This window comes from Phodopus roborovskii, unplaced genomic scaffold (assembly GCF_943737965.1).
Source record: "Phodopus roborovskii unplaced genomic scaffold, PHOROB, whole genome shotgun sequence".
NCBI lineage: Eukaryota > Metazoa > Chordata > Mammalia > Rodentia > Cricetidae > Phodopus > Phodopus roborovskii.
The window spans coordinates 13,661,620-13,689,400 of NW_026126460.1; the positions used below are offsets into that span (position 1 = coordinate 13,661,620).

Consider the following 27,781-nt stretch of genomic DNA (forward strand, 5'->3'; position numbering starts at 1 on the left):
ACTTTCACATCTTATAGACAAGAGCACAAAGAGAGATTCAGTTAGCATAAATTTAAATACTTGTTTTATGGATCAAACTAATATGCTGTGACATAGACGTTTTTCTTTCCTTTGGGAAAACATGGTATCATAATAACTAAGACTGTCAAGGTGGAATTCTTTACTTCTTGGTGATCTGCCCCATCACACTGAGCTTGCTTGTCTTCAGTTCCTGCCTTCAACGCCATCCTGGGCTGCCTAAGTGAATAATACCCAGGTGAATAAGTAATAATACAAGGAGACAGTACCAGCCTCTTTGTCTCTTGGCTACACCCACCACTTCAGGTCTTCCCTTAGGAGAGTGGATCTAGGAAGACTCCCACTCTTGTCCTCGGAGGAGGCTTGACATCATTTAGGCAGGGAAATCTGGCCTCCTGTGTACCTTGAGTGGCCTAGGATAGAGTGACACGTTGTATTTATTCCTGGGTGTACTCCTTGGATCCGGTTGGTGGGGGGAGGTGTCGGTGAGAAGTGAGGCTGGAGTGGGACCATCTAAAGCTGGGGTCAGGCATGGACTACATTTCGCCGGATCTAGGAGAGGCCTGCTTCTGCTTCCAGGCATGGCTGTGGTTGCTCAGTCACACTGCTAGGAGGTAAAGTCCAAGGGAAAAGTTAGGTCATACTTTTCTGTACCAAATACTAATGCTGTTTAAGAACACCTGCCATGTAGAAGCTTCTGGAAGGCTAGCCAGCAGGTCTTGTAACCGTCACTGTTCCTCATGCCATGACTCCTCCTTAGCCTGAACTCACTCACTTTTTAGCAAACCATAAAATTGAAATCATTGCCCGAATTATTTATTCACCCCCGTCCCTCAAATTTAGTTACCTTGGTGACTGTAGAGTGTTTAAGTTATCAGTCTGGACTTGATGGATATTTACTATTCTCCTTTCTTTTGGGATTTTAGATATTGCAGAGGAGATCTATAGATTCATGATTCTATCAAAACTTAGGAGTTGAGGGAAGATTTGCTTTCTTCATTCTGCTAAGTTGCAAGTTATATTTGTCATCATTGAAGCAATTTTACCATTTCTAAGAAAGGTTACCATAAGATGACAAGCTAAGGGAATATATATTCAGGCTATTTACTATACAATTTTTTCTTGAGAAGTATTACCTAAAAGCTTTAAAAATAAATTTAACTTTCCAGTTAAATCATAATTATTTCATTTCTAAAGAGCACATTTCTTATGTGCTTAGGTTTCATTGCAGTTTTGAGACAAAAAAATCAACATACAATGTGTTTTGTGAGCAAGGTAACTTGAAGATGGTTTAAAAACAAACTTGAAAATATTTGCTTATACAGCACAGGCTTTCTTAAAAGTTATTTTTAAAGGCTGGGGAATTAGGCACCTGTTGTTTCTCCAGCTGGTGGGGAAGTTAAAAATGATGATCCCTCATCTGCCTGCAACTCCATTCGGCATCTGCTGCTACTTGAGTTATGGGCGTTCCTCACACGGTAATTTAATAAGGTTAGGTCCCATGACAGAGTGCTGAAGTTGCCCAGTGGGGAGGGTTAAAGCGCTTTCAGAAAGTCTTGAAAGGAAAGTATTGTACATACAGCTTGAAAGTAACAATTTGGTAGCACTCAGACATCATGCTTTTCTGAAAAAAAAAAAAAAAAAAAAAAAAAGAAAAATTATGTGATGAGAAAGTAGCCACAAATCGTAAAAGAAAAAGTGCCCCATGATGAGACTACATGTAGCCGTCATTTTCTCTACTCTGTGGCCTTTATATTTTTGAAAACATTTTTATGTTTTTGGTTTTTTTGAAAGATGGTTTCTCTGTGTAGCACTGGCTATCCTGGCCTTGAACTCTGAGATCCATCTGCTCTGCCTCCCGAGTGCTGGGATTAAAGTCCCACCCTACCACATCTAGTTTGAAAACACCTTTTAAATTTAAAAAAATTGACAATTTCGTATGTGGTCCTTTTAATTAAAAAAAAAACTATTTTAACTGTTTCAGGTAATAATTAACGACAAATGTGTAATGAGAGCCTCATTGTTCAATATGGTAGACATGAGCCACATGTAGCCATTAAATTAAAATCTAAATAAGTTAAAATTAAATACACTTAAAATTCAATTACCTATCTCACCAGGCACTTTTCACGATGTCAGCGGCTCTGGTGCGGCCCCCATGGAGAAAAGTGCAGCTGCTTTCCACTCTCTGAAATGTGTTTCCAGTTCCTTGTTTTTTAGTAAACTCGGCTTAAAGGTCATGAGGTCTGAGTTCACTTTCCTTAAACATGTGATTGCAGCAACCCAACTTAGCCACAAAAGCATAGGTTAGTGACTAGAGTACAAGTGACTTTTGCTAAATAAAAGGAGTTTGTTGACCTGAGATTGCCAACCATCCCAAGAGGATTGCTTAGGCAGGTTCTTCTGAGAGAATGTATAACCCTCTTTATTACCGTTATCTTTTCAGGGAAGTGGGGGCAACTACATAGCACTAACACTTCCTCCTTCAGGGGTCTGCCGAGGAAAAGTATGTGTGAGGTATCCAGGTGATAAAGCTTACTTACTCTGTAACTTTTCAACTCAACTCAAGTTTTGTGCTTCTTTGATGGACAGTAATGGGCTAAGCAGAGATGTGACTACATGTGCACAGAAATCAGAACAAGTCATAGTGGATAGTGGGAGGGGTATAGCAATAAATAGAATTCCGAGCTCTTGAGCAATGATCCCTTTATCCTGGAGAGTTTTTTTGTTTGTTTGTTTGTTTGTTGGCTTTTTTGGTGACAGATTAAAGACCACATTGGATTTCATTTTGGTAGTCATCAGAGAAATAGGCTGTTACTACAAAATCAATAGATGAAGCCACGAATGATTAACATAAATTTGAAGAACCCAATTTTACCTTAAAATCGCCTACCTAGTCTGTTAAAATACCCCAGCTCCTGAATTTCCTGGTTCTTTATTCACTTTTGAAATAACATCTCTTTGTTATTCAATCTGTTATTGCTTTGTAGATTGTGATGACTTTAATTTTTTTCTTTTTGCATTTGTTATTTATTCATCTGGTTATTTTATTTGCATGTATATGTGGGGAAAGAGGCATGGCACACATGTGGTGATCAGAGGATAAGTGTGGAAATCTGGTCTCTTATTCCACCATGGCCATCTCAGGGATAAAATGAATGTCTTCAAAATTGGTGACACATGTCTTTACCCACAAAGTCATCTCATCAGGCCCTGCAATGATATTTTTTTTTAAAATAAATTTATAATTCATCAATATCTTTACAACTTACTGTAAGAATTGAATTCTTAAAAACTATTTTCACAAAGCAAAAATGTAAGACACAACACAACTTGAATATTCCAGACTGACCAAGTTTATTGATGTAGTGTTTTAACAACGTTGTGGACCCAAGTAAATGATACAGGTAGTGCTTGGACTTCAGACTATCAATATTTTATTCATCTCCCTTAGAACAGTAGATGCCTGATTTGTGTGTTAGGAGAAACTCAAGGCTTATAAAAATTCAGGGAATCCTTCCGCCTAGAATAGCCTAGATTGTTTTGATCTTCTTAGTAGTGGTAAGCAGGTATGGACTGTTAACCATGGGTGTTCTTGAGTTGACATTCTGGCCAGTCTTCCCAAACACTGTTCTGTGGGGGAAACAGAAGCAAGTTAGGTGTTGATAGCATGTCTTTGAAAAGAATACTCTGGCGGAAATGATGAGCCAACATTCTCAAGTCACATCCTTGCTTTAGGAACCTGGTTGTTGACACTTGAACAAACAGCATAGTTTGTTAGAGCAGTATTTGTTAAAAGCTAATGTTATTCAAAAACCTTAGGACTGTTTTCAGTAGTGTTACATGCCAATTAAATTAGTTAATTCTGGTTAGTTAAATTTCTACTTTTTAATTGTAGCGTTTAAAAGACGAGGTTTATAGAGTCATATCTATTGTCTGAAGAAGACAGCATATTCTGGTAAATATAAATAATTTGCAATTAGGAGGCAATACTAATTACATCTAAAGCATGTGCAGTCAAGCTGTTATCTCTTTATACAGACCATCAACTGAGCCTTACATATTAAAGAGAGGGTAGGTGTATACCTTGAAAACTCCATTTACACAGACATGATGTGCTTGACAAAAGCTGTTGGACAATATATACAGTTAAGAGTTAGAAAAGTCAAACTGAATTAAAAAGAACTTGAGTGTTGACTTAATATTTCAGATGGCTATTTGTCTCAATGATATTATTAGAGCTTATTTTACATAATATATTTGTAACAACAACAAAATAAGAAGTGTTTACTGGTAAAAGGTACTTTATAGCAAAGGTTGATTGGTGTAGCTGGATGCCTTTATTTTTTCCTCTTCTCTTCCCTTCTCCTTTCCTGATCTCTTTTTTGTTTTTTTCTTATACTTTTTCTAAATTTGGGACATTGTAAATTTTTATTTTCATCAAAGCTATCAACATAGACTTATTGAAATGTGGCTGGTCTTTGGAAAGATAAACTTTATTGGAAATATTGTAAATTTCAAATAATATTACACAGCTTTATTTTAAATATTTACTTTGAGTGTATATTGCTTTCATTTCCTTTGTGTAAAACTGCTGTAAGCTGGCAACTGGAAATAAACAACTGGCTGCTATGAGGCGGTATTCTCCTCTACTCCCAGCCTCCCCTACTCCATCCCACTGTGTGTGTGTGTGTGTGTGTGTGTGTGTGTGTGTGTCCGTCAGTCTTTTCCTCCCTCTTTCCTTCCTCCCAGCAGGGTCTCACTCTATTATCCAGGCCTGACTCCTTTTCCTTCAGCTTCCTAGACTTACAAATGTATTCCACCATTCCACCCTATCAAGCTATTAACTGATTTTAATATAAACAAGACCACTAAAGAAAGAGAACTAAATTTGAGTAGCAACATTGCTGTAAATGCTTTGACCATCAATAAGTAGCTACATCGATTTGACCTCCAGTTTCTTGATTGTCATGATTTTTGTACCAGTAAATGACTTCAAAATATGTTCAACTCTGGTGTTGCATTTCACTTAATTCTAGTTTAAGCCCTGCCTATCCTTCAGGGGTTTTGTGGGAAAGCTGAGAGAAATCATAAGGAAACACGGGTTAAACTGCAAGACTGCATGGGATTACCAAAGAGCACTGGAATTAATCCAGCATATCTGTTTGGTTCCTCATACAAATATCTCAGGATTAGACTTTTTACTTACAACAAATAAAATTCATCAGCAAAGAAAGGGAAGATAAGTTAAAGTAGAAAGGGAATCTATCTCTGTGTGGTGGTGGCACACACCTTTAATCCTAGCACTGGGGAGGCCGAAGCAAGAAGATCTTTGTGAGTTCAAGGCCAGCCTGGTCTACAGAGCAAGTTCCAGGACAGCCAAGGCTACACAAAGAATGCCTGTCTAGAAACCCCCATCCATCAGAAAAAAGAAAAGGAAAGAAATCTGTCTCCAGTCGGGTAAGAGTGAAGGTGTGAGCTGGCTGTACCTTCATAGTTGATGCAGCCATTGGAGTCTTCCTGGCCTGCCAGCAACGCTTCTACCTCTTCCTCCTTCATCTTCTCACCTGGTGAGACAAAACACTCAGCATTAGAGAGAAGCTCACAGAATATTTTCAAGTTCCCACCATAAGCGATCAGTCTTGGGCTTTTGAAACCATGACTGAACCCTTGGAAGACGAATGCCTGTCCCTTCTTATTTCCCTGGCGTTTAGGAGGCCTCCGTTGAGTTGATTTTGGATGAATGGATGAAATGATCATTATTCCTTATGGCCCATCTATAACCTGTGGGAAGCACAGTGTTTTACTTTACTCATTTCCTATATTTTGTGTTATTACTCCACCCCACAAACAGACTCACTGTTACAGAGGCCAATGGAAGAAGTCAGACTTTTGACTGTTCTTTTTCATTTTTCCTTGTAGTGTTTCCCCTGGCTATTTTGATTATGACATTACTTTCCTGGCTCTCCCATACAATCTCTCCCATTAAGCCCAATGAAATGTATTCCCTTACCCAGAGTGGCAAGAACATGGCGGAGTTCAGCACCCATGACAGTGCCATTGCCCTCCTTGTCAAAGACACGCAGCCCCTCAACAAAATCTTCATAGCCTCCCTGGTCCTTGTTGTTGGAGATGGCTTGCATCATGGGCAGAAATTGTTCAAACTCAATTTTCTTAGCATTCATCTCTGGAAGAAAATTGCAGCTTGCTGTGTTAGTAGTCACCATAAGATACCACCTCCAAATACGAATGTTCATAAAAATCTTCACGCAACTTAAATTCCAGTTGATAAACTACTAAACTGACAAAAAAATATGGTAACAGACAATAGCATGAGTTCTGCATTCCAGGACTAAGCTTTAGTATCCCCAGCTCAGCACAGCTATGCAGCAGTGAGCAACATTACTATTCACTTTATTTTTATTCATTGTTCCCGTTTAAAGATGGGATCTTACTCATTCCTGTGTGACCTCCAACTTGCCATGGAGCTGAGGATGACATTGGACTCCCAAGCTGAGATTATATGTGTGTACCCCCAAATGTGGCTCGACTTTCTCTCTTTAAGTTATTTTACATGCATGCGTGTGGGCCAGAATGTATGTATGTGGGTCACACGTTTGCTGGTGCCTGCTGAAGGTGAGTGGGGTGTTAGATCCCTCAAAACTAAGGTTACTGGCTGTGCCACCTGATGTGGGTGCTGGGAACTTAACCCAGTTCCTCTGAGAGAGTCCTATCTTCAGCCCCTTGGCTCAACTCTTTTGATCTCTTTGTGCACTGTATTCTCAGTTTTTGAAATAGAAGCACTATACAATGTTATAATGAGATTTCATGAACCCAGTGCATGAAAGGCGTGTTAAAATGCTTGGGACAAATTACTTAACAAATTTTTCTAGTACTATGATTTACTATATTCCACAAGTACCAGGGAAGCAATATAAAAAATTTCACAATAATATAAACACAATAAAACGTCACTGAATTTTAACTACATATGGCCCCTGTGCCTGAGCTTTTGTAGAGTCTTCAATTTTTTTTTTAAATTTGAAGCAATTTCAAATTTAAAAAGAGGCTCAGAGATGCTAGGATTTTCTTCAGAATCTCTGATGAGATAAATTTATTCACAAAAAGTGTAAAATAAACTACGTGTGTGTGTACATACATGCACACATATAAAATGTCACCTATACAAATATATAGGTATATGTATACATGACACTATATACTCCCCAAATAAAAAAATTCCCTCTTCTTTCACAGAAGAAAATCTAACACACTGGGTAATATTAGAAAGATTGCATTTGGGTGTTGAGTAAATGAGCACTTACCTAATAATTCCCGTTAAAGGGTGATGCTTTAAGTGAGACATTGTCATGTGAAAATAAAGCTTAGACTGCTTTCTCACACTCCTACCCACTCTACCCAGCTTTCTGCAGGTTTTCATCGGCCATGTCTTCAGGGAAGACAGGCTGACTGTTGTAAAGGTAAATCTGCATTCTCTCTCTCAGTGAAGTAAAAACCACCAGCACATTCTTAATCATCAGGAGAAATACAGGATCACTTGCCTGCCCCTCATTTTTTCCCCTTAAGGCAAAGACAAACAGCCCAAAATTTCTACTTGAGAAACCTTCCATTTTGTGTCTTGTCTTTTCTGTTTAGAGTCACATTTTCCAATTGGTTGCTACACTTTGTCATGAGACACTGAACTAAAAGCAATTTTCTTGTTCCAGACTAATAATTGGATTTCCATGTGGAGTGAGTGTCTTCTGAAATTTCCCCTTATGTGCCTTACTGACTCTTGTTCCTAGGACTTACCTGGGAAGACACAATGCAGGTTTTCTTGTAAGATTTTCAAGATATCTATCTATATACATAAAAATACATACACACACACACACACACACACACACACACACACACACACACACACACATATATATATATAGAGAGAGACTGGAAATAGAAAACAGTCATTAAGATGTAACCCTGCCTATATTATTAAGGTAGCTGAGGTCCTTTAAAGTGGTTACTGAAGCAAAGCCAAAGGACATTGGCTAAGGTCAGTATGTGTGTCTTAGTGGCTTCAGAACACTGCAACTTTATTTTCATGGTTGTTTATTTTCATAGGTGTTATCTAGAAGGATGTCATTATGATTATTCATGGTTTTATACAAATGGAGTATAGCCTTGGACTTAGGCCTGGACTACTTAGCCCCTAGCTACGAGGCTGAGCACTACAGTCTCATTATTCCAGGCCAGTTCTCTTCTTTAGTGCAATGTTTTATCACACTCACAGGTCCTCAATGAAGTCAATGAAAGCTAGCTCTTTTTTTTTTTTTTTTTTAATTAAAAAGCGCTAAGACTTCCCAGTGACGAGAGGCAAGACAGCTACCATCAGGAGCAAACTGCATCTATTATGTGGGTGCCCCTCCCCAATTTCCACTGATCTTCAAGGAACCTACCTTCATTGCTAGGGTTCCCAAGAACCTTCTTGACCTCTGCATTGGTGGGATTTGTGCCCAGAGCCCGGAGGACATCGCCCACTTGACTTAAGGTGATCTTGCATTCTCCTGTTCTGTCAAACAGGAGGAATGCCTCCTTGAATTCTGCAAGAAGCACAAGACATTCAGGCCCTGGCGGGTGCTGACTTTTTAATATCCTGAAACCTCCTAATTAACTCCAGGTCCTTCAAGGATTCAGTTCAGACTCTTCGCTGTTTTATAATTTCTTCTAACCACTCATGTTATCACCATCTATCAAGCCATCACTGGAAAACCTTTTTGGTATTTCTGTGGGGAATTGTCCTAAAGCAGTATTGCTTGTTTTAAGCCACATTATTACTAATATGGAATTAATTTTTTAATTATGGAAATTGGAGTTCCCAGTGATACCAATTTGTATTTCTTTCATCTGTGTGCGAAGCAAGAGTCACTTAAAATATTCTGATGCCTTGAGAAAATTTGAGAGTCTCCAAATACTCCTTCAATTAATTGGTAATGTTAGTAAAACTTTAAGAAAGCAAATTTCTTCAGCCTAGATTCACAGGGGAGGGCCTAAGTCCTGCCTCAAATGATGTGACAGACTTTCATGATCTGCCATGGGAAGCCTCATCCTCCCTGAGGAGTGGATGCAGGGTGAGATGGGGTGGTTGATGGGGGGGATGGGAAAATGGGAGAAAGAGGGAACAGGGGTTGATATATAAAATAAGATTGTTTTTAATTTAAATAAAAATCAATTTAAAGAATAGATTAAAAAAAAAAAGAAATCAAATTTTCAGCTAGGGATATTGTATGTGCGTTTAACCTGAACTTAAATGTGTAGGAAAATCTTCTTCTTAACTAGTTTCCCCCAGAAATAGCTTATTGTTGTTGTTGTTATTATTATTATTATTATTATTATTATTATTATTATTATTATTTTAGGAAGTTAGACTGTGAGGCAGCCTTGTAAATTTTACAATGTCATTTAACAACCCTGATGTCTGACTCAAGGAGGTTCCTACTATGGTTGATTCAGAAGGAGAATATTTTGGATCAATTGTTATGATGTCTTCATATAATTCTGATTTAGTCCCCAAATAATCCATATGATCAAACATGTTTATAATTTAAGAACATATTTTAAAATTAACATTTAATGAAAATAATTACAGATTCCAATGCAGTTGTAAATAATAATGTAGAAAAATTTATTTTCTCCTTCATCTAGTTTTCTCCAATGTAACCCTCTACAGGGTGCTAGCATGTTATTGACACTGGGCTATTTGCATGGATACACTGAGCTATTTTTATTCGTGTCTATATCTCTGTGTATATAAAAAGTGTACTGCCCTTTCTCACCACAATCACTCTGCCAGGTACTTTCTGTCCTATAATTCTGTTTTGATTGAACTGCTTCATCTTCACAATTATAAAGATAATAATTTAAAAATATATAACAAAAAGACTGGAAAGAGGGCTAAAATGGATTTAGGAGCCAGTAAAGGCATTTTCAAGGAAATACCTAAACTTAACTAAGTGACAAATTCTGGAAAAGCTGGAAGTACTGATGGTCATTTACTGGAGTTAACCCCAATGACACCGGAACAATTGGTGAATAAACTCTCGGAACTGGAAACAGTCTTCTTTTTAGGCTACCAATGGTCTCCCACAAAATATGCTGTATGGAAAGATTAGTCTGTCAATGTTCTGACATCCTATCTTATGATATCCCAGACCGTTTCAATATAAGAGTACCTGGATGGCATACACACATTTAGTTATATGTCATGTTACCATTCTTATTTAAATCCTATGCAGTCTTACCATAATCTGCCCCAATTCAGCAAACACAAACAAAACAACAACAAAACACTTGCGCCTTGTGGTTTCATGAGTCACATACTATTTTTTAATCTTTCTAAAGGTGATGTGGAACTGGACTCCTCTTTACTGGTTTCAGCCACCAGACACAGTTTTCTGAGGACTCGAAGTCACCCCGCACAGATGCTGGTGTAGAAATGGGACTTTTAGGGCTGTAATGGAATCACTCTGACATTATCTTTTGGTGACTTAAAGGCAAAGGCTAGAGAGATAATTCTCTTAATCCTGGACTTTTAGCCCAAGGTTTAGTTTTTCTCTTAAAGGTTCCAGAACAGACCAATGACCTCCTTCCTTGACTGGCTGTATTAACATTTTACTATCATCTCACCATGCCCCTTTGATTATGTGTTGTTTGTGGTCTTTGCTGAGCTTCAAGAACAGAATGGAGTTATCTTCACAGACAGCAGTGCAGGCAAAGCCTAGTACTTTTTCCTAGTTGACCTTTAAGAACGTATCATCTGACACTGCCTGGAAACATATTTCCAAAATACCTGGTGATGAAATTATTCCCCACCTGCCCTACAATGGTGGTTTTGAGCACTTGAATATGGCTGAGGAGCTTTAAGCTATATTTATAATTTAAAAATTAATTAATGCTTAAGTAGCCCTATGTAGCTGGTGGCCATGCTAACAGGCAGCAGGAGTCCTCAACCTTCAAAATGCTGTGATTTTCTTTGCTTTTCTGCCATTTCCTTCAAACCAAATTAAATGGTATGAACAACATTCTTCATTCATTAAGCAAGGACACACATTCAAGTGTCCTTGATTTGTCCTGAAAACACAGAATTCCCACTTAGTTTAAATAGTTTACATTTTTTTTTTTTCTGACACAAAGGAAAAATAAAAAACCCAGGCCAGCATTTACTCCATTCTGTGGCTACTTCTGTTTTCAATGTTGGGTAATGGGTCTCATACTCAACACTAGGTACACTTATCTCAGCAAGGGTTTTTGAATCTTGCATCATTTGGTCCAGCAATAGTTGGCAGCCAGGATGATGCTAATAGTCAGGAATTGCGGGAGTTAATGATGTATCTACATCATCAGTTAAAAGTATATTTAAACAAATTAGAATCATCATTTCCTTTACGGCTAATCCTTCATAGCATAACTTTAAATATCTTGAGTCAAAAAGTCATCCAGTCATCTAAATTGTCTATATGAGTCCATCAACCATAATATTGATACTAGCGAGCTTTAACTGCAGTAAATAACCTTTTGCTTGAAACTGATACCCAGACAGCATCACAACAAACATGATCCTGAAAGATACTGAACAGTGTGGAAGCCTTTAGGTAAATAAATGTTACTAATCACCCATAATTATTTGTGTCTTATATATTATAATTTCTATACATTATTGTGGCCATTCACCTATCATATACCATCACATAACTAAACTGTTTCTGTCTCTTCTTTCTACAAATGAATTTACCTTAGTTCATCCACATATTGTGATGACTTTATCCCATAAAAATTTCTCCCTATACTTCCTAATTTAAAATCGAGCTTGTTTGGGAGATTGGGCCCTATTGAATTCAAAGACACAAAGGGGGAAAAAAATTAAAGTTTTAGGGAAGTTATCCAGGTCTCTTCAATATTCAAAAAAGTTTGAGACTTATTGATAGCGTCTGTTCATGAAAAGTCTGTCTAGTCCATTTGAATTAATACAAGATTATGATACTATTCCATTGAGGAAGAAAGATCTGTCATTTCTCCAGTTCTGTCCCATAGTCCTTAACAAAGTGATGGATTGGGATCCTTCTCTGTCTGCGAATTCCCTTCTAGTCCACAATTCCATGTTTCCACAGAAACTAGGCAGGTTTAACCATCAGTGAAGCTTTTATGATCAGTTTCATTTCTCAGATTGAAGACTTTAGAACTATGAAATTTCTCTCTCGAGTTTTGATTAGAGAATAAGTTTTCTAAAACCTGTATCCTTTTGGAAATGTATCATATATGATCTTTCCTGTTGTATTTAGAAATCTGTGGCTATATGGGCTTATATTCTATTTTTTATTTCCTTAGATATTTGATCACTGTAGCAAGGGCTTCAGTTATACATGTTTCTATTTGGAGTGATTGAAAGCAATTTATATTTAAAGGAGAAACACCAGTGTGGGTAATTGGACGGCACTTAGCTCATCCCAAGGGAGTTGGTTCTCTCACTTGCTGTCTTTATGAGTCTGCACATGCAAACGGCCACAGCTTTTAAACTTACCCTCCTGTTGCTCCTTAGAGAACTCGATCTGTTAGAAAGAAATTAATCATAAAATACATTTTAACCAGAGAAGAGCGTCCTGATTTACAAGTGCGCCCAGCTCACTCCCCGAGTGCTCTTCAAAATGAGCTACAGAAGTCAGCCCAGCTTTCTGATCTCAGGCGTGGCGTGGACAAGGACAGTCCAGCCACAAAGGAGCATGCTGTGGAGTTAAGTGACATTTTAGGGGCAGGTAGAGAAGCTCAAATCACTTACCGGCAATCTGGTCAGCACTGAAGGACTGCAGTGGCAAGAGAGAGAGAGAGAGAGAAAGAACTTTCAAATGCATTGACAGAAAGATTGCTCTTTGCTCTGAGACTGATAGGAAACCATGGAGGTGTCTCAGCACAAGAAGGGTGTGTGAGGGCAATTTTGAACCTATGAGCACAAAATCTATTGCAAAAGATAATTAGAAAATCTTTTCTCAATATCTTAATGATGCAAAGATATTAAAAATGCAAAGGTAAACACTTCCTAGAATGCCATAGTGGCCTATATTTAGTATATCTCTGATAAGATATACATTTAAAACTGCAAATAAAGTGGTATATAGAAACCACCTTAAGCCTTGCTGTTTAGTTAACAAACTTTGGTACTAGTATCTGAAGCTGAAGAATCAGATACAGTTGGCTTCATCTTAGCTATCAGTTATCATTGGATTCTATTTTCAAGCATACTATTTCACTATAGTTGCACTTTTTTTTTCTTCTAAATTTAGACGAGTCTTACGTGAAATAGCAAAAGCTGGTGAAGCCCAAAGGTCTGCTCAGGGGAGGAGGAGGCATCCCCCCCCCAAATCTGGTGCAATAGTTGGAAGTAATTTCTTTTATCTTCATCATAGACCATTGAAACATGGTTCCAAAATCCATGTACTAAGTTCTCTCCCCTCCATTCTATTCCTCGTCTGCCTGTCTTCTCAGTAAGCTCCTGTTGCCCAGCTGTATCCATCTATAAACGACATATCTTTTTCTTGGAGGACCCACCATGGTGGAGTTCTGGGCTGCAGGACAGCAGAGGGGCTGACGAGCAAGCTGAAGGCAGCTCCGGTCCCTGAGTGGAGCCTTCCTTCTCAGTGACTTCCTTTTATTTCTGGTCAAACTGACCTCATATCTAGCATCAGATTTCACAGGGCAGTTGCCACTCCTCCTAGAGGAGTTCTTTAGCTTTCTTAGGGCAAAGAGAAAGAGGAACATGCACCCTAGGGCTATTTTTAGGAACCCTGGATCTAGAAGGAACAGCCTTAGTGAGATTGAAGCCTGTCAGTACTTTTATGGTCTGCCTCAGAGATGTTATCTGCAACCTCCTCCTTGAAGATGTTTCTTTGCTCATGGAAAACTCTAGGGCTTGGGCTTCTGTTGGATAATTATGGACGTTGCAAGTACTTAGTCAGCAAGTATGGAACTTCTTGGATGAAATTGGGTTGAGGTTTCAAATAGTAACTGGTATAGGATGAACACTCTCCAAAACTCCATGCCTTATGGTAAAGTTCTGAGGACTTGAAAGGGCTCTATATATTTCTTAGGATTCCTTAGGATACACCCATATGACAGTCTTGTCAGGATCCAAAATCTCCATTAAAGATTATGCTTTTGAAAGCAATATTCTCAGGGACATAATTTAAGCTTGAAGTGGTTTGGGGTTCCACTTCCTACCTCTTCTCTTCATCTCCTGACATTAGATTTGGGTATATTCCCTCCTTCCCTGTTTTCTTTATTATGGAGATTGGCTATTTACATATTTTTATTTTCTGAAATTCTTAGCCAGCAAGAAAAGTAACACATCAATGTTGCTTTATTTTTATTTTTTGTTGCTAAGTTCTTACTAAAATCAAGCTGCCCTGCTCAACACTTGGGCTCAACACTTGGGGGCTCAGTCTGCAGAGCGAGAATGAAATAGCCTAAAGTGCAAAGTAGTATTTTAACATTTTCTAGGTGTTTAAAGGAATTGGCCAGCAATGGGCTTTTATAGAAGCTTCTCTGGACATCCGGAAAGCTGGAATGGCTTTGTGGAAACAATCAGCTTTGAGTGTTTGCTGGAATTCGGACACAATGCTTTTCATTCTCTACATATTTCAAGTAGCTCAAAGTAGTAAAGTAGATGTGAGATGAATTGTGACACCTCCAACTGTCCTTAAGGAAAGTCTCCATAAAAACCTTAATGTGTGTTGCTGAGAAGATGGGTACCTTGAGCTTACTTACAATCCAGAAGAAATAAATAAATAAATACCTCTTTAATACATACTTATGTGAATATATGAAAATATCACAATGATATCATTTGTTCTGTGTAATTATTAGATACTAATCAAAATATTAGATGGTAATCCAAATAATTATTAGGTGTCAATCAAAATATTAAAAAATATATCACTTTTGGCCCAAAGTTTACAAGTTGTTAAAAAAATTTATACGATCTTGAGTCTCCAATCAAAGAATGATAATTTTTAAGTTATAAACAAACTGATATTTTAAAGGGTTATTGGGGGAATGATAGTTAATAGAAAAATTAAACATGCTTTGAACCATTAAAAATAAAATGGAGAGTATTAAAATTGGAAATTTATAGTCCTTAATAATTATGTAACTTAGAATCTCATGAGTTTTGGTGTCTAAGTTCTTATACAACACACTTTTTATCCTCTTTCTCAGTTTTGTAATTGTATTTGTCCCATTAAATTTGATGTAAGTGTATTTATTCATTTGTACCATTAAATTTAAATTTTCTACTTATTATTATTGAGAACTAGTATTATACCATTAGTGAAGCTAGTAACTATAAATATTGCATTGAAATTGCCATAATGATAATTTTCATCTTTCACTTTTTTTTAGGTAGAAAAGTGTGTCCTTGCATATGAAACATGATCAATTTGTATAAAAACTTGTGGGTAACTGGAAAGTCAGTACACTTGAATTTATGTCATGAACATGCAATTCCTAACTACTTAGATATCATATAAAGGGTTGTTGTTACTATTAAAATAGAAGTTTTAGAATAGTAAGAACCTATTGAATTATTCCATCCTAGTTTGTCTCCAAATCTCTATCATATCCACAAAAAGTTTAGATTTTTTTTAACCCACTGAAAATCAAAATATAAACTTAAACATAACAATTAACTCAAGAAAGAATAAACTATAGCTATGCAACTCTCCTATTCACTGTTAGGATTACACAATTCCTCTTGATTCTCCTTGTTACAGTTAGAACATCATCAGCTGTTTGAGCAAATGCTTGATCTAATCACATAGCCATTTGCTTTGGGCCTCAGTTTGAGAGCTCATCTTCTGGTGTGTTTTAAAGGTTGGGTTTAAGTCTTTTCTATCTGGAATGCAACCTACTGTTCTCTCCTCTTTTCATACTAAACATTCTTTCAGCTTTCTTAATAACTTGCCTTCTCCAAATATTGAGTCCTTCCCTGTGGTGCATCTGGCTGCTTTTCCCTACTGCAAGCTAGTCAGGTCAGCCTTCTTGCTTAATCTGCTGGGCAGCCCAGGCCAGTGTTGAAAGACCACACTTTGTTTCTGCTGTAGACCTGGATGGATGTGTCTTAACACAAAATCTCTCTCTAGAATATTGACTTTGCCTTGAACTTGGGGTCTTGTCCATCATAGCTCTATCAGGTACCTATCCCCTATTAGATGCTTAATAAATTTTCATTCAATTAAAGGCATTAGACTGTTAATATGCTAAACTTCACAGTGCATTCAAGGTGGTTTGGCTGGAGGCCCAAGTTCCTCTTTCAAACATAAGATTTTCCTCTAACGTATTATATCCTAAGGACAAAAAACTTATGTGTTCTTTTGAAAAGTTTACACTCCAGAGAAATTTTGTATGTCCTCTGCATCTTCAGCACCCAGAACTGCCCAATACATAGTAGGCATGCTCATATAAAAATTATTTAATATTTATATTTCTAGCATGTTCCTTTAGATTTTATATGAATGCTTATTGTACAAAGTTCTAATTTGTGAATCTTCAATTTCTTTTTAAAGACATCCTTATTATCTTATCCTATGTCTTTACCTCACATGGTTAGTAAAAGGCCACATTTCACATTGTTATAGCTCATCCATTCACATTTGGTGTTGAGTTTAGGTGACTAGTAGTCTGTAAGACACCTGCTACTACAAAGAATTTTTACTGCAGTGGTAACAGACTTTTTCACTTGAAAATTGTCTCTCAGATAGTAACCATGAAGTTTGGTTCATTGGCATCTAGAAGGAATTTCTTTATAGGTAAACGTGTTACAAGACAGAATTGATAAATGTTAAATGTTAGTATCTCAAAAGAAGAACTGTAATTAAAGACGATGTGGGAAATGTGTGGCGTTGAATACTGAGGGAAATGGCCTAGGACTACAACGATCAATTTCAGGGGATGAACAGATGCCAGTGACTAGAGCTAAGAAAAGAAGCTGCTGTAACCAGAACCAGTTTTCAGTCAAGAGAACATTGGTGGGTATTCTCTGCCTTCTTGCCTGGCAGAGAGATCAGAGTGAGACTTATATAAATCTTTCACACACACACACACACACACACACAAATAATTAAACTAATTTCTCTGACAGTTTTTAAAATCTACCATTAGGAATAATATCTGAAACCCTTGGAATGTTGTGCTTCATAATAAGTCATTTAAGGGTAAAGGAAAGAATTTTTTCTTCTTATAATTCTGAGCCCAACAAAATGTATTTAGGATGCTTACTAAAAATATTATAAAAACAAGGGAAGTTAGAGTAAAGAGGACATAGTGTCAGCCCAGGCTCTCTGACAGGAGAGCTATTAGATGGTTAGAGTGAATTCATTGGTCTGAAATGAGACTAAGTAAGGCTATGTTCAGAAGCTTGGACTGGTCATCTGAATTCTGTCACCTAAGCACAAACCCCGTGTAATTAAAAATAGCTCAGTTCAGATCTGTAGGAACCAGTAGAGACCTAAGTGAATTTTGATACAAGTTTCAAAATGTGATCCGAGTCTGCTCCTTTCCACTTTTCTCTACTGCTTTTTCATAGTTAATAAATTTGAGAAATTAAAATTTCTTGTGAGCCGTACTTTTCCTTTGTACATTTACGTACTTGTATGTAATTTCTTAAAAATTAAAAAAAAATGTGATCTTGTCCCTTCACTTTTTGAGTTTTATATTGTAAACATTTGAAAAAATATTGTACATGCTAAGAAATTATAATTACGTATTTCCCATTTATCTAGGATAGAGGTTCCTTTTTGACACAGTTGTGATAAGTAAATACTGATAATTCTCCTAGAGACCTTGATGTGGATACATGGAGAACTAGAATGGGAATCTTATTCTACCTGCCTGTCATGACAAAACCTGTGACCTTTGATTTAAATAATATCTCTAGATTATTTTTCCCAAATATATGATTTCACTGGTTGCTGATGGGTCTAATATGTTCTGAATATTAGTTAATAGAATCAACCTCAACTTACTTTATGGAAAAGGACAGCGTATCTGAAAACTCAACTGATAATTATGTTGTAATCATTGCAATAAAGAAAAAATTATGGCCAGGCGGTGGTGGTATACACCTTTAATCCTAGCACTTGGGAGGCAGTGGCAGGTGGATCTCTGTGAGTTAGAGGCCAGCATGATCTACAAAACAAGTTCCAGGACAGGCTCCAAAGCTACACAGAAAAACCCTGTCTCAAAAAAAAAAAAAAAAAAAAAAAAAAAAAAGAAATGATGAAATTGTAATTTCACAGCAGCACGTTCAATTTGATTGAAAGTTGAATGAATTTTTATGATCAGGAGATAATATATTTTTGTGTGTATTTAGTAGTTTAGAAACAGCTCACTCACAAGGACAGAAGGTCTGACTTAGGAAAATTCTCCATGTCCCTGTCCCGACTTTAAGTCACTAGCATTATTTTCTGACTAGCACAACTGGATTTATCACCCACATAATTTATAATTTAACTAGTATACTCTTAAGTCATCAACACTTTGGTTTTGCTGTCACAATTCTGGTTTGGGGTGAAAAGAAAACTGGAAATGTTGATGGAGAAGTGAGGTATATGATGTCCTATTCTCATACAGACACGTTTCAGTCCGCTGAGAAGAAAGTACAATCTCAGCAGACTAAATATAATTTCTTCCACAATTTCCATGACTCAGACAGTGCTTAATGCTGTGTAATTATGGAGTGACTTCTAAAGACAGCTTGCCAGGGGCTTCATTTGCAGCACTGAAATGTCACAGGCTAAATTTGGCACTGTCACTTTGTGGTCTTCTGGTCCTGCACAGATTTAATTATCTTTAAATGAAAAGCAGTTTCACTCTTTGTTGGTGAACACATCTCTTCCTTTGCAAGTTGCATTTTACTTTTCAAAGGCATTGCCCAGTTACATACACTTTAAAATGTCACCATGGAGAGAGTTACAAAACACAAAAAAGGCCTTTCACTCCTCTTCACTTGTTTTGGTCTCTCGGAGTATAGACATGTAAAAGACGAAAGACATTGTTGTCCCCGACTCACAGGATCAAATAATTCTTGCTTCCCCCCCTCCCCCACGGATATAGTTTTCACTCATTATTTTTAAAATTAGAGATTGACTGAATGTATTTGCCTCATGCTTTTCCCCAGTGATATTAAGATTAGTATTAAACCACATCATATCTGTGACATTGCCATTTCTTATCACTCCAAAGAATGCTAATTAAATTAGTGTGTTTATTTACAAGCAAATAGAGGTCTCTTCTAAGGAGATTAATCTGATGATGGTAGATTTCAAGATTAGGTTTGGTAGGTCTGAGGGTTTATTTAGTAAGACAAAAACCACAAATGTCTTAAAATTCGACATCTCATTGCATGTGGAAGTATTTTTATATCCATTTCTGTCTATAAGTTTTACAGGGAGTTGGGGCAAAGTGACCGAGACTATTTGACATGCCTAAAATTTCGTCCTCTGTCTGTAAAGCAGAATGTGTAACTCCCAGCAACAGGTGTAAGGAAAGCAGGCAAAGCAGAGTGCTCAGCTGCCAAGGTCAAAGCCTTGGAGAGCCAGCTCTGCAATGGGCCTCTCACTTTCTCTGCTGGCTGCACAGGGCTGCTCAGTGCAATACACAACAGCTAGCTCTCCATACCGCAAGGCAGCAGCTTACTTTTTAGAAGCCAGAGGTAGCTGAATACTTCACACGTCTTTCTGTGGATTTACCCTGCTGGTTAAGCCTTACCTTTGCCACTTAACTAGTTTTTTGATGATGGGCCTTATGTGGGCTCAGTTTCCTCCTTGGAAAGGAGAATAAAGACAGTCTCTGTGATGTTGAAAAAGCAACATGTGAAAACAACCCAGGATAAATTCACAATAGATGTTGGGTGCTATTATTATAGTGAGGTTTATTATTTTTAGTCTTTTACAGAGCCAGGTTCCAAACATTCCCAGAAATTCTTTGAATGGGATTATGTTTATTTTAGTCTTGTTAGAAATGAGAGAAAATTCAGATGATCCCAAACAAGCTCTCACTCTTACATCTGAGCAAAAATAACATCCACACAACATACAATATACCTTCGCTGAACATTCAGCAATAAACATATATGTTTGGGAATTAATAAATTGAACATTTAAGTCTTTCCAAGTCTGTGCTCAGTTACTGTCCGGAGATGTGGGGTTTTTTTTGGTAGAGTTTCTGTCAATGCATTCTTTACCACTACCGATTTTGTAATATTGCCCGCAGTATCCAGTCAGGAGTGACCAGATTATCACATGAACACAATGCAAATTAAAATGTAAGCAACACTTTTTATAATACAACGAATGTCTCCACTCACAGCAATCCTGGCTCACCAGCCAACACATGCACCATGCCAAAAAAAAAAAAAAAAATCACTTTCATATTAAAGATCTCTTAAAATACAGGCACATGGTTATCATATTCATTTACTTTCATCATTTTGCTTAGTTACAGCTAATATTCACTCCTTCATATTTGTGCCCACCATCATAACGGCGGGTTTTAATTCCTATAAATGTGACCCTGGGAGGCAGTGTTATCCTAGGCCTGGGATTTGTTACTGGAAATACCAGCTCTCTAAAGGTAAAGAGAGCTGAGAACTCCCAAGAACAGTAATACTAATATTCAAATGCCAGTGGAACGTTATGAAAATGTCACTCTCAGAAATGTGTACAAACATCAGACATTGGATAGGCATGTGTTCGGAGACTTTCTGTCAGAACACCTGAAGAAATATTATAAATAAACATCTAACAAACCAGAAAATCCAATTGGAAAAGCACATTAAAGCAAACTAATCAAAAATGTCCAAGATTGTTCAGCGTTTAAGGTGAGTCATGTATGTAGCTATTAAATGTGGCGTATTTTATAATGGACCATGGTATTCATTGGGAAAAGTATTGAGGAATGAAGTTTGGTTCTTTATGCAGTTTTCAGAAAGTTAATGAATATGTATATAGATATGTTCATTTTCTCTGCTTGAAAAAAGTTTATAATGTACATGAGAAAATATATCTAGAAACATCAAGTGATTAAAAGCATCATAATAGGAAATGCTATAATAAACTTTCTAATTAGCTGTGCTACCTAGTGGGATGAAATTAAATTTTATAAAGCTCCCAAGTTGCATCATACTCTCCAGCTTTGCTAAAACACTTCCAAACATGTACTGATTTCTTATAGATGAGGAAAAAAAATCACTGAAGGAATTGACGTTCCTTTACACAAACGAGACTGCTTCCGTTTCTTCCTTACTGTCCCTTTCATTTGGAATGGTCCTTCTGAAGGAAACAAAAGGTTAATTCCCTTCCATTGCCTCAAGATTCATTTGACATCTGTTTTTTGATTTGTGTTCTTTCTCAAAGTCTATTTCATCTCTTGTTCTGCAATGAAACCCTGGAAGTGGACTATATTGCATTCATCCAACTCAGAGAACTTTCTTGGTTTTTCTTGCTCATACAACATGAACTTAATACATGGACGGGAGGCCAAAACATTGTCACAATGCAGAGAAGTGGCACTTCAAGTGACTGGCTTAATTTCTGGATTAAAAAATGGATGTTAGCAGAAGTTTATTCATTTATTCTTTGATACACAATTTCTCAGGGTAGAAAATTAAAGCCCATTTTCATTAATGGGACACTTCTGGTTTTGGATTTTGTTTTGTTTTTGTCATTCTTGACTCAGAAACAGGGATGATATTGTTTCATAAATCACAATAAATGTAAAAAAGAATGGCTTTAAAACTGACTTATAGTTGTAATGCCATTAAGATTGCAGCGCTAGAGAATTAGGAAGGATGGTGGTGGCTGTAGTCACACTTGCATGCTGTAGTCAGTGTGCATCTATAAAAACATCAGCTATGATTGCTGAAGATGAAAAATACGGTTTCTTTTTAATGAACTAACTATATGTATCTTGTCCTCAAAATTTAAAAAAAAAGCATTTTCAGAAGCTCCAGCAGGCATTTTTCCTAAATAGACATTCATTAATAATGTTACATTCTATGACCAAGTTTTTTTCAAATATAACTTCAGGTACAGATGAAGACTAAACATTTGTAGTAACATGCTTGCCCCTTTGGAACACATCTCATTTCCTATTATCTCTAACCTTATAAAAATTATGATTATATTGATTTCATCACATAAATCCATGTGAGAACTATTCAGTATTATTTTAGGGATTTTTTTTAAAAGCTCCACAATTATATTAAGGTAGTTAACGGAATGTTTGTGTGTAGGTCCGCATCATAGCTTTCTTCTACAGAGTTAAGCTCGAAACATTAGATACCCTTGGCTTGGATGAAACGATCACCTCATGAGCACTTGTCTCTGGGCTTTTCCATATTAGGCTGGGTTCCTTAGAGGAGGATTTTCAACCTGCCGCGAGGACCAGTCTGAGGCCAGCTAATGAGAAGGTGCATATCTGATGCTTGCTGAGAGCTAACAGGGACATTCACTCCCTATGTCCCCCAAACAGGTAATCTTTTCTGAAGCTGAAAACTTGGTCACAGAATATGTTCACACAAAAATCAACCTCATTCCCCTTACTTCAAGGTTAGTATGTAAACGGCTCAACACACACAAACAGCTACAGAACTGACAGGATATATAAATATAATATTATATATATATATATATATATATATACACATATATATATATATATATGTTTCATTTAGAAGGAACTCACAAATTCTGAATGAATTCTGTATATATAATAAACATGATGATAGTTCTAGTCACTGAAGCACTTGAGTGCCCGATTTTCTGCATTGGGATCTCACCAAGTGCTGTATGAAATTTTATTAAGCAAAGCTGAAGAGGGAATTAACTTGAATTGCAAAAGAATTTTTTTTTCATATGAAACGAAGCAGCTGTCAAATAGATGCATCCAAGACAACTGGGTTATCAGCTGTCTTAAACTTTCTGGACACAAGCAGAGGCCAAAACTGTAGTTTTAGAGTCAAGGATCCAATTTCCAAGGAGATTTTATTTTAATGCAAACTTTAGATGGGCATATTTCCCCCTAAATTGCACTTTGATACTTTAAGGGGAAATGGAAAACAGAGTCAGCAAAGATTGAACTACGAGAAAAGAGCGAGCCCAAACCTCCCTTGTTCCCAGTCATAACGTCACTGGAATCCTATGCTGCAGCCCACGCTATTAAATAAGTGGGGTTCCTGGCCTCTAAAACACGCCAGTTCACTGAGTAATGCCATTCCTTTCAATGAGAAATATGCCTTTTCACTCACATTCCTGGAGCTCCTTAGTGCTGAAATATGTTTCAGTGACTAAAACGATTCACCTGTTTAGTTACCTTAATAGCAGACAGGTCAATTTTTTCTTCTTTAGGTTTGGCTGGGGCGGGGGCCGGGGCCGGGGCTGGGGCAGGGGCAGCAGCAGCAGGCTTCTTCACGTCTTTCTTTGGTGCCATTTTGATTAAAAGGATGAGTTAACAAAAGAGAGGTCTCCTCCAGAAGAACCTGTCCAAGTGACACTTGGGAGAACAGTGGCAGCTCGCTTGACCTGCAGTCCAGCGTCTGGAGTTTGGACCCAGAGTGTTGAATGGTATAAGGGCATGCATATATATTTCACTTAGTGCCTAACAGAATCTAGACACTCGCGGCTGGATTGGACAGTTCAGTCGTCCAGGGGGGTGGCATTCCGGCTCAGACTATAAATGGAATCTAAAGGGTCAGGGCTTCCTTAAGTTTTTTGAATGCCTCTTTTTTTCTTCTTCTTCTTTCCACCTCCATATATAAAGGTGACAAAGCCAGCCATGGTTGGTTTGGTGACAGCAGATGGACATGCCTTTTTCTTGGTAGAATTACAACTTTTGTTGAAGCTATAAATCTTTTTTTTTTTTTTCCTATCTTAAGAAACTTTACCCGATTCAATTTCAACTTGGAATTTTGGCAGAGGCCATCACCGACTTTCACCCAGCTCCTTAACTGCCCCTGCCCCGCCCTTCTTGGCCTTCGTTTGCAAGAAAATGTTGGTCAGCAAAGCGCTCACTGGTAGTGTTTAAAAATAAAAAGCAGACGTATAAGGAGAGCCTATTAAGTCTTAAAGTGGTTCCTTTCTAAAGAGTACAGTTTCTATCTCCGTCTGTTTGTATCTTTGCCATAAGGAAAAACAATTTTAAAATTATTTCCTATAGCTTCAGGCTTTTTTTCTGTATAACTTAATGAAGAATTATAGCAAAATAGTATTCAGCTAAAGTCTGCATTTAACCACTTTGATTTCTAAAGGATATAAAATAGAATTGTCACCTGAATCTTACAGCCATGTCAGAGGGACAAATAGATTTTCAGGGAAAGTACTAAAGAAAAGGTCTTTAATTATCAACACCGTACATGTTTTGCTGGCAACTTGATATTTGCTATTTCTTACTTTTGTTCTTGGCTTCCAGTTTGCAAAGCTAGACTCATATTAAGTAATATATGAAAACCAAAACTGGGTATATTGATCTATATCCTTAACCCTAGTACTGGGGAGGCAGAGGCAGGCAGATCTCTATAAGTTCAAGGCCAGTCTGATCTACATAGTAAGTTCCAGGACAGCCTGAGCTACATAGTGAGTGCCTGTCTTAAAAACATACTAACAAACAAACAAAAAGAAATATGTGAAAACCAATGGATATAACTCTCTGAGTGACAAATGCTATCAGAGAGGGTGTCAAAATTATAATATTGCCCAGTGTCATCTGCACTTTTGTGACATTAGTATTTAAATTTTGTTGTTGTTATAATTGTGTGTGTGTGTGTGTGTGTGTGTGTGTGTGTGTGTGTGTAATGCACATTTGTGGGCATAGCTTGTATGTGGATGTCAGAGGACAGCTTCATGGAACTGGCTGTCTTCTACATTAGTATGGAATCTGGGGGGTTGATCTCAGGTCACTCGGGGCTTGAGCAATAAACACTAACCACTGAACAATCTCACTGACCCTGTAGATAGTTATCAGTAAAACAAAACAGTAAGTAGTAAGTAGGGATTTTTAAGAAACTTGTTCATATACTCCATAAGAATCATTATGTATGCATATATATATATGTGTGTGTATACGTTCTAATTATTACATATAGTTGTGGTTAAAGACACTAATTTGTTCTCATCTAACAAAAGTCTTCATCATTGTGGCAAGAGAGATTAAGACTCTCATAATATCAGTAACTCACTTGTTAACAAATGATCTGATACTAATTGGTCTCCTTAACTCATGTATTGTCTTTCTTGATCTACTGAATTATCTTGTGCAGGAAAAAGTGTTTATTTATTTATTTATTTTCCTCTTTCAGTGCTAGCAATGCTTGTGTAAGTTGCACAAGCCCTCTACCACTGAACTACATTGCCAGCTTAGGACAAACATTTTTTAAATCATTCTAAATGAAATTATTTATAAACCAACAAACAAAAGCCATGTTTATGAACAAGGTACCAGGTATTGTTTCCATATCCATCTGTACTGTGTAAATGGGCTAAACATATTTATTGCTTAAACTCTGGTCACTTCATTCTGGTGAAAATATTCCTCTGTTAAGTTTTGGGAGTTTGGAACACACAGTAACAATCTGTGGTTGTCATACCATGTTCCCATACATTAGGGCTTCTGATACTTCTGTAATTCCAATATAGTCCATTGCTCAACCTTTGTCCATCCCTACCCCCTGCTACTCTCCCCAGCCTCTGGTAATCGTCTATGCTCAACTTTTACCACATCCTCTCTCCAGCCTCTGGTAATCGTCTATGCTCAACTTTTACCACATCCTCTCTGAGTGTCTCTCTGTGTCTGTCTCTGTCTCTCTGCCTGTCCACTTGTCTCTTTCTATGTTAGTCTGGCATTGGAATTTCAGTGATCCACTTCCTCAGATTCCCAAGTATTGGGATGATAATCATATATAATGACACCTAATTTAGATCAATATATTTTGTATTCACATATGAGACTACTCAGTGCTTGTCTTTCTGGAGATTTTTTTTTTCAGGCCTGGCTTTAATTATATTTTCAAGTACAAATTTTATAGATAAATAATGCTTTACTTTTTTCTTCAAATTTTCATTTTTTTGCTAATATTGTTAGCAAAATTGTTAGCTTTAAAAAAACACTCCATTTTCTCTTTTTGGTGATGCAGGTTTAAAATAATAATTATTTAGACATGATTTGTTGCAAAATATTTGTTTCAGGCTTTAATTTACCCATTTTCTTTAGTTTGATGTATGTTTTAAGAGATATTAACTATACCTTATTTTGATATTGTTGTTGTTTTTGGTGTTTTAAGACAGGGTTTCTCTGTGTAGCCCTGGCTGTACACTAGCCAGACAACTTAGCCAAATCAGAGGTCTTCAGGTTCAATGTGAAAACTTGTCTCAAATCATTAAGTGGTGAATGATTATGGAAAACACCCAGTGTCTATTCTTGGTATACACACACACACACACACACACACACACACACACACCACACACACACACACACACACACACACACACAGAGAGAGAGAGAGAGAGAGAGAGAGAGAGAGAAAGAGTAATGCATCACAGTAACACACAGCACAGAGTTGGGCCATGATGAAGTCAAGTAGACATTTGTGCTTAAAACTCTCAACAGAACCCACTAATGTAAGGTATTTTCCCTGAAGGAAATAACAAGACACATGGGAACCCCCTGTGTTAATTTACCCCCAAATAAATATTCTGTTATACTTTCTTAAGAAAGTAAAATAAATATGGAATAATTCAACCTAAAACTTAACAAAAAGAAAAGAGGAGGGAAACAAGAAAGAAAAAAGTACATGATTTCTTTCCTATTTTGTAATTTTTCTTTGTATATTTCATTAGGTATAATGTGCATTTTAAGAACAGTAGTATTGAACCAACGTGTATGTTTGTCGTTTATGTATCATGAGTCACATACAGAAACCACGTGTGGAAAAATAATTTAGAGGCTTTTAAAATTTATAATGCTGATTTAATTTAATATAGCAATCAGAATAAAAATGGAATTTCTCTATTGACCCACATATGGGGCTATGTGACACCAGCTTGTGAGGGGGGAAAGGGCAACAGCTGAGGATTCGTGTTCTGGTGGCAGCAGATGACTGTCCAGATCTTCCAAGTGTTCCTTATGTGTAACTGTACCATTTGCTGTGGCAGTTTTTTTAGATGCTTACCAAAGCTTGCAGGAATGACAGAAGATGGCAAAAGGCACTGTGGCTTACCACATGGTTAAGCGCTGCCACGTGCTCATCCATTTCTTACAGAGTTCAGATAGAATACTTATCTTTAAAACTTTTGGTCCTAGGAACTGAAACAACCAGCGGTCCCCTTTCTTTCCCTGGCTTATACAATAGCCTTGCACATATATCTACTGACAAGGCAACAGCTAGAACTTATTTATCTCTTACATACTGTTCAGCTGTTTTAAGCCTGGTGTATATTGGAGCATGCACCAGTGATGTGGCATTATTATCAGGTAATAGTGGTTGAATAAATTGGAGTTCATTCATGTTCTCTCGGGAAACTCACAAGAGCACTGGGGAGAAGATAAAAATGGGGCTCCAATTACACAGAGTTAGAAAGACTGATTTCTTGTCATTAATAGAGCCAACTGTTGAGGCCACCAAGGTTGGTAAGACAGCAGCAGTCAGTTCTGGCTGGCAGCCAGG

General features: G+C 37.2%; 1 protein-coding gene across 2 annotated transcripts; it reads right to left on the reverse strand.

Moving 5' to 3' along the window:
• Positions 1–3,351: 3,351 nt before the first annotated feature.
• Positions 3,352–23,679, reverse strand: Myl1 (myosin light chain 1). 2 transcript variants are annotated; one of them, XM_051190401.1, is made up of 7 exons: positions 23,434–23,679; positions 12,596–12,623; positions 8,478–8,621; positions 6,032–6,205; positions 5,508–5,585; positions 4,105–4,147; positions 3,352–3,651 (listed from the first exon to the last, which is right to left on the reverse strand). In XM_051190401.1, exons 1-6 carry the CDS (start codon positions 23,548–23,550, stop codon positions 4,119–4,121), a joined length of 570 nt encoding a protein of 189 aa, XP_051046358.1. In that variant the 5' UTR covers positions 23,551–23,679; the 3' UTR covers positions 3,352–3,651; positions 4,105–4,118. The 2 variants fall into 2 exon arrangements, with proteins under 2 accessions (XP_051046358.1, XP_051046357.1); XM_051190400.1 differs by lacking the exons at positions 12,596–12,623; positions 23,434–23,679 and adding exons at positions 12,851–12,875; positions 13,618–13,842.
• Positions 23,680–27,781: the final 4,102 nt, after the last annotated feature.

Coding starts and splice junctions, on each gene's coding strand:
- Myl1 (XM_051190400.1), bottom strand. CDS start 13,827: ATGTTCCTCTTTCTCTTTGCCCTAAGAAAGCTAAAGAACTCCTCTAGG. Junction 8,622..12,850: donor CAGTGCTGACCAGATTGCCG/GTAAGTGATTTG, acceptor TGCTTCTTGCAG/AATTCAAGGAGGCATTCCTC. Junction 5,586..6,031: donor CCATGTTCTTGCCACTCTGG/GTAAGGGAATAC, acceptor TTGTCTCACCAG/GTGAGAAGATGAAGGAGGAA.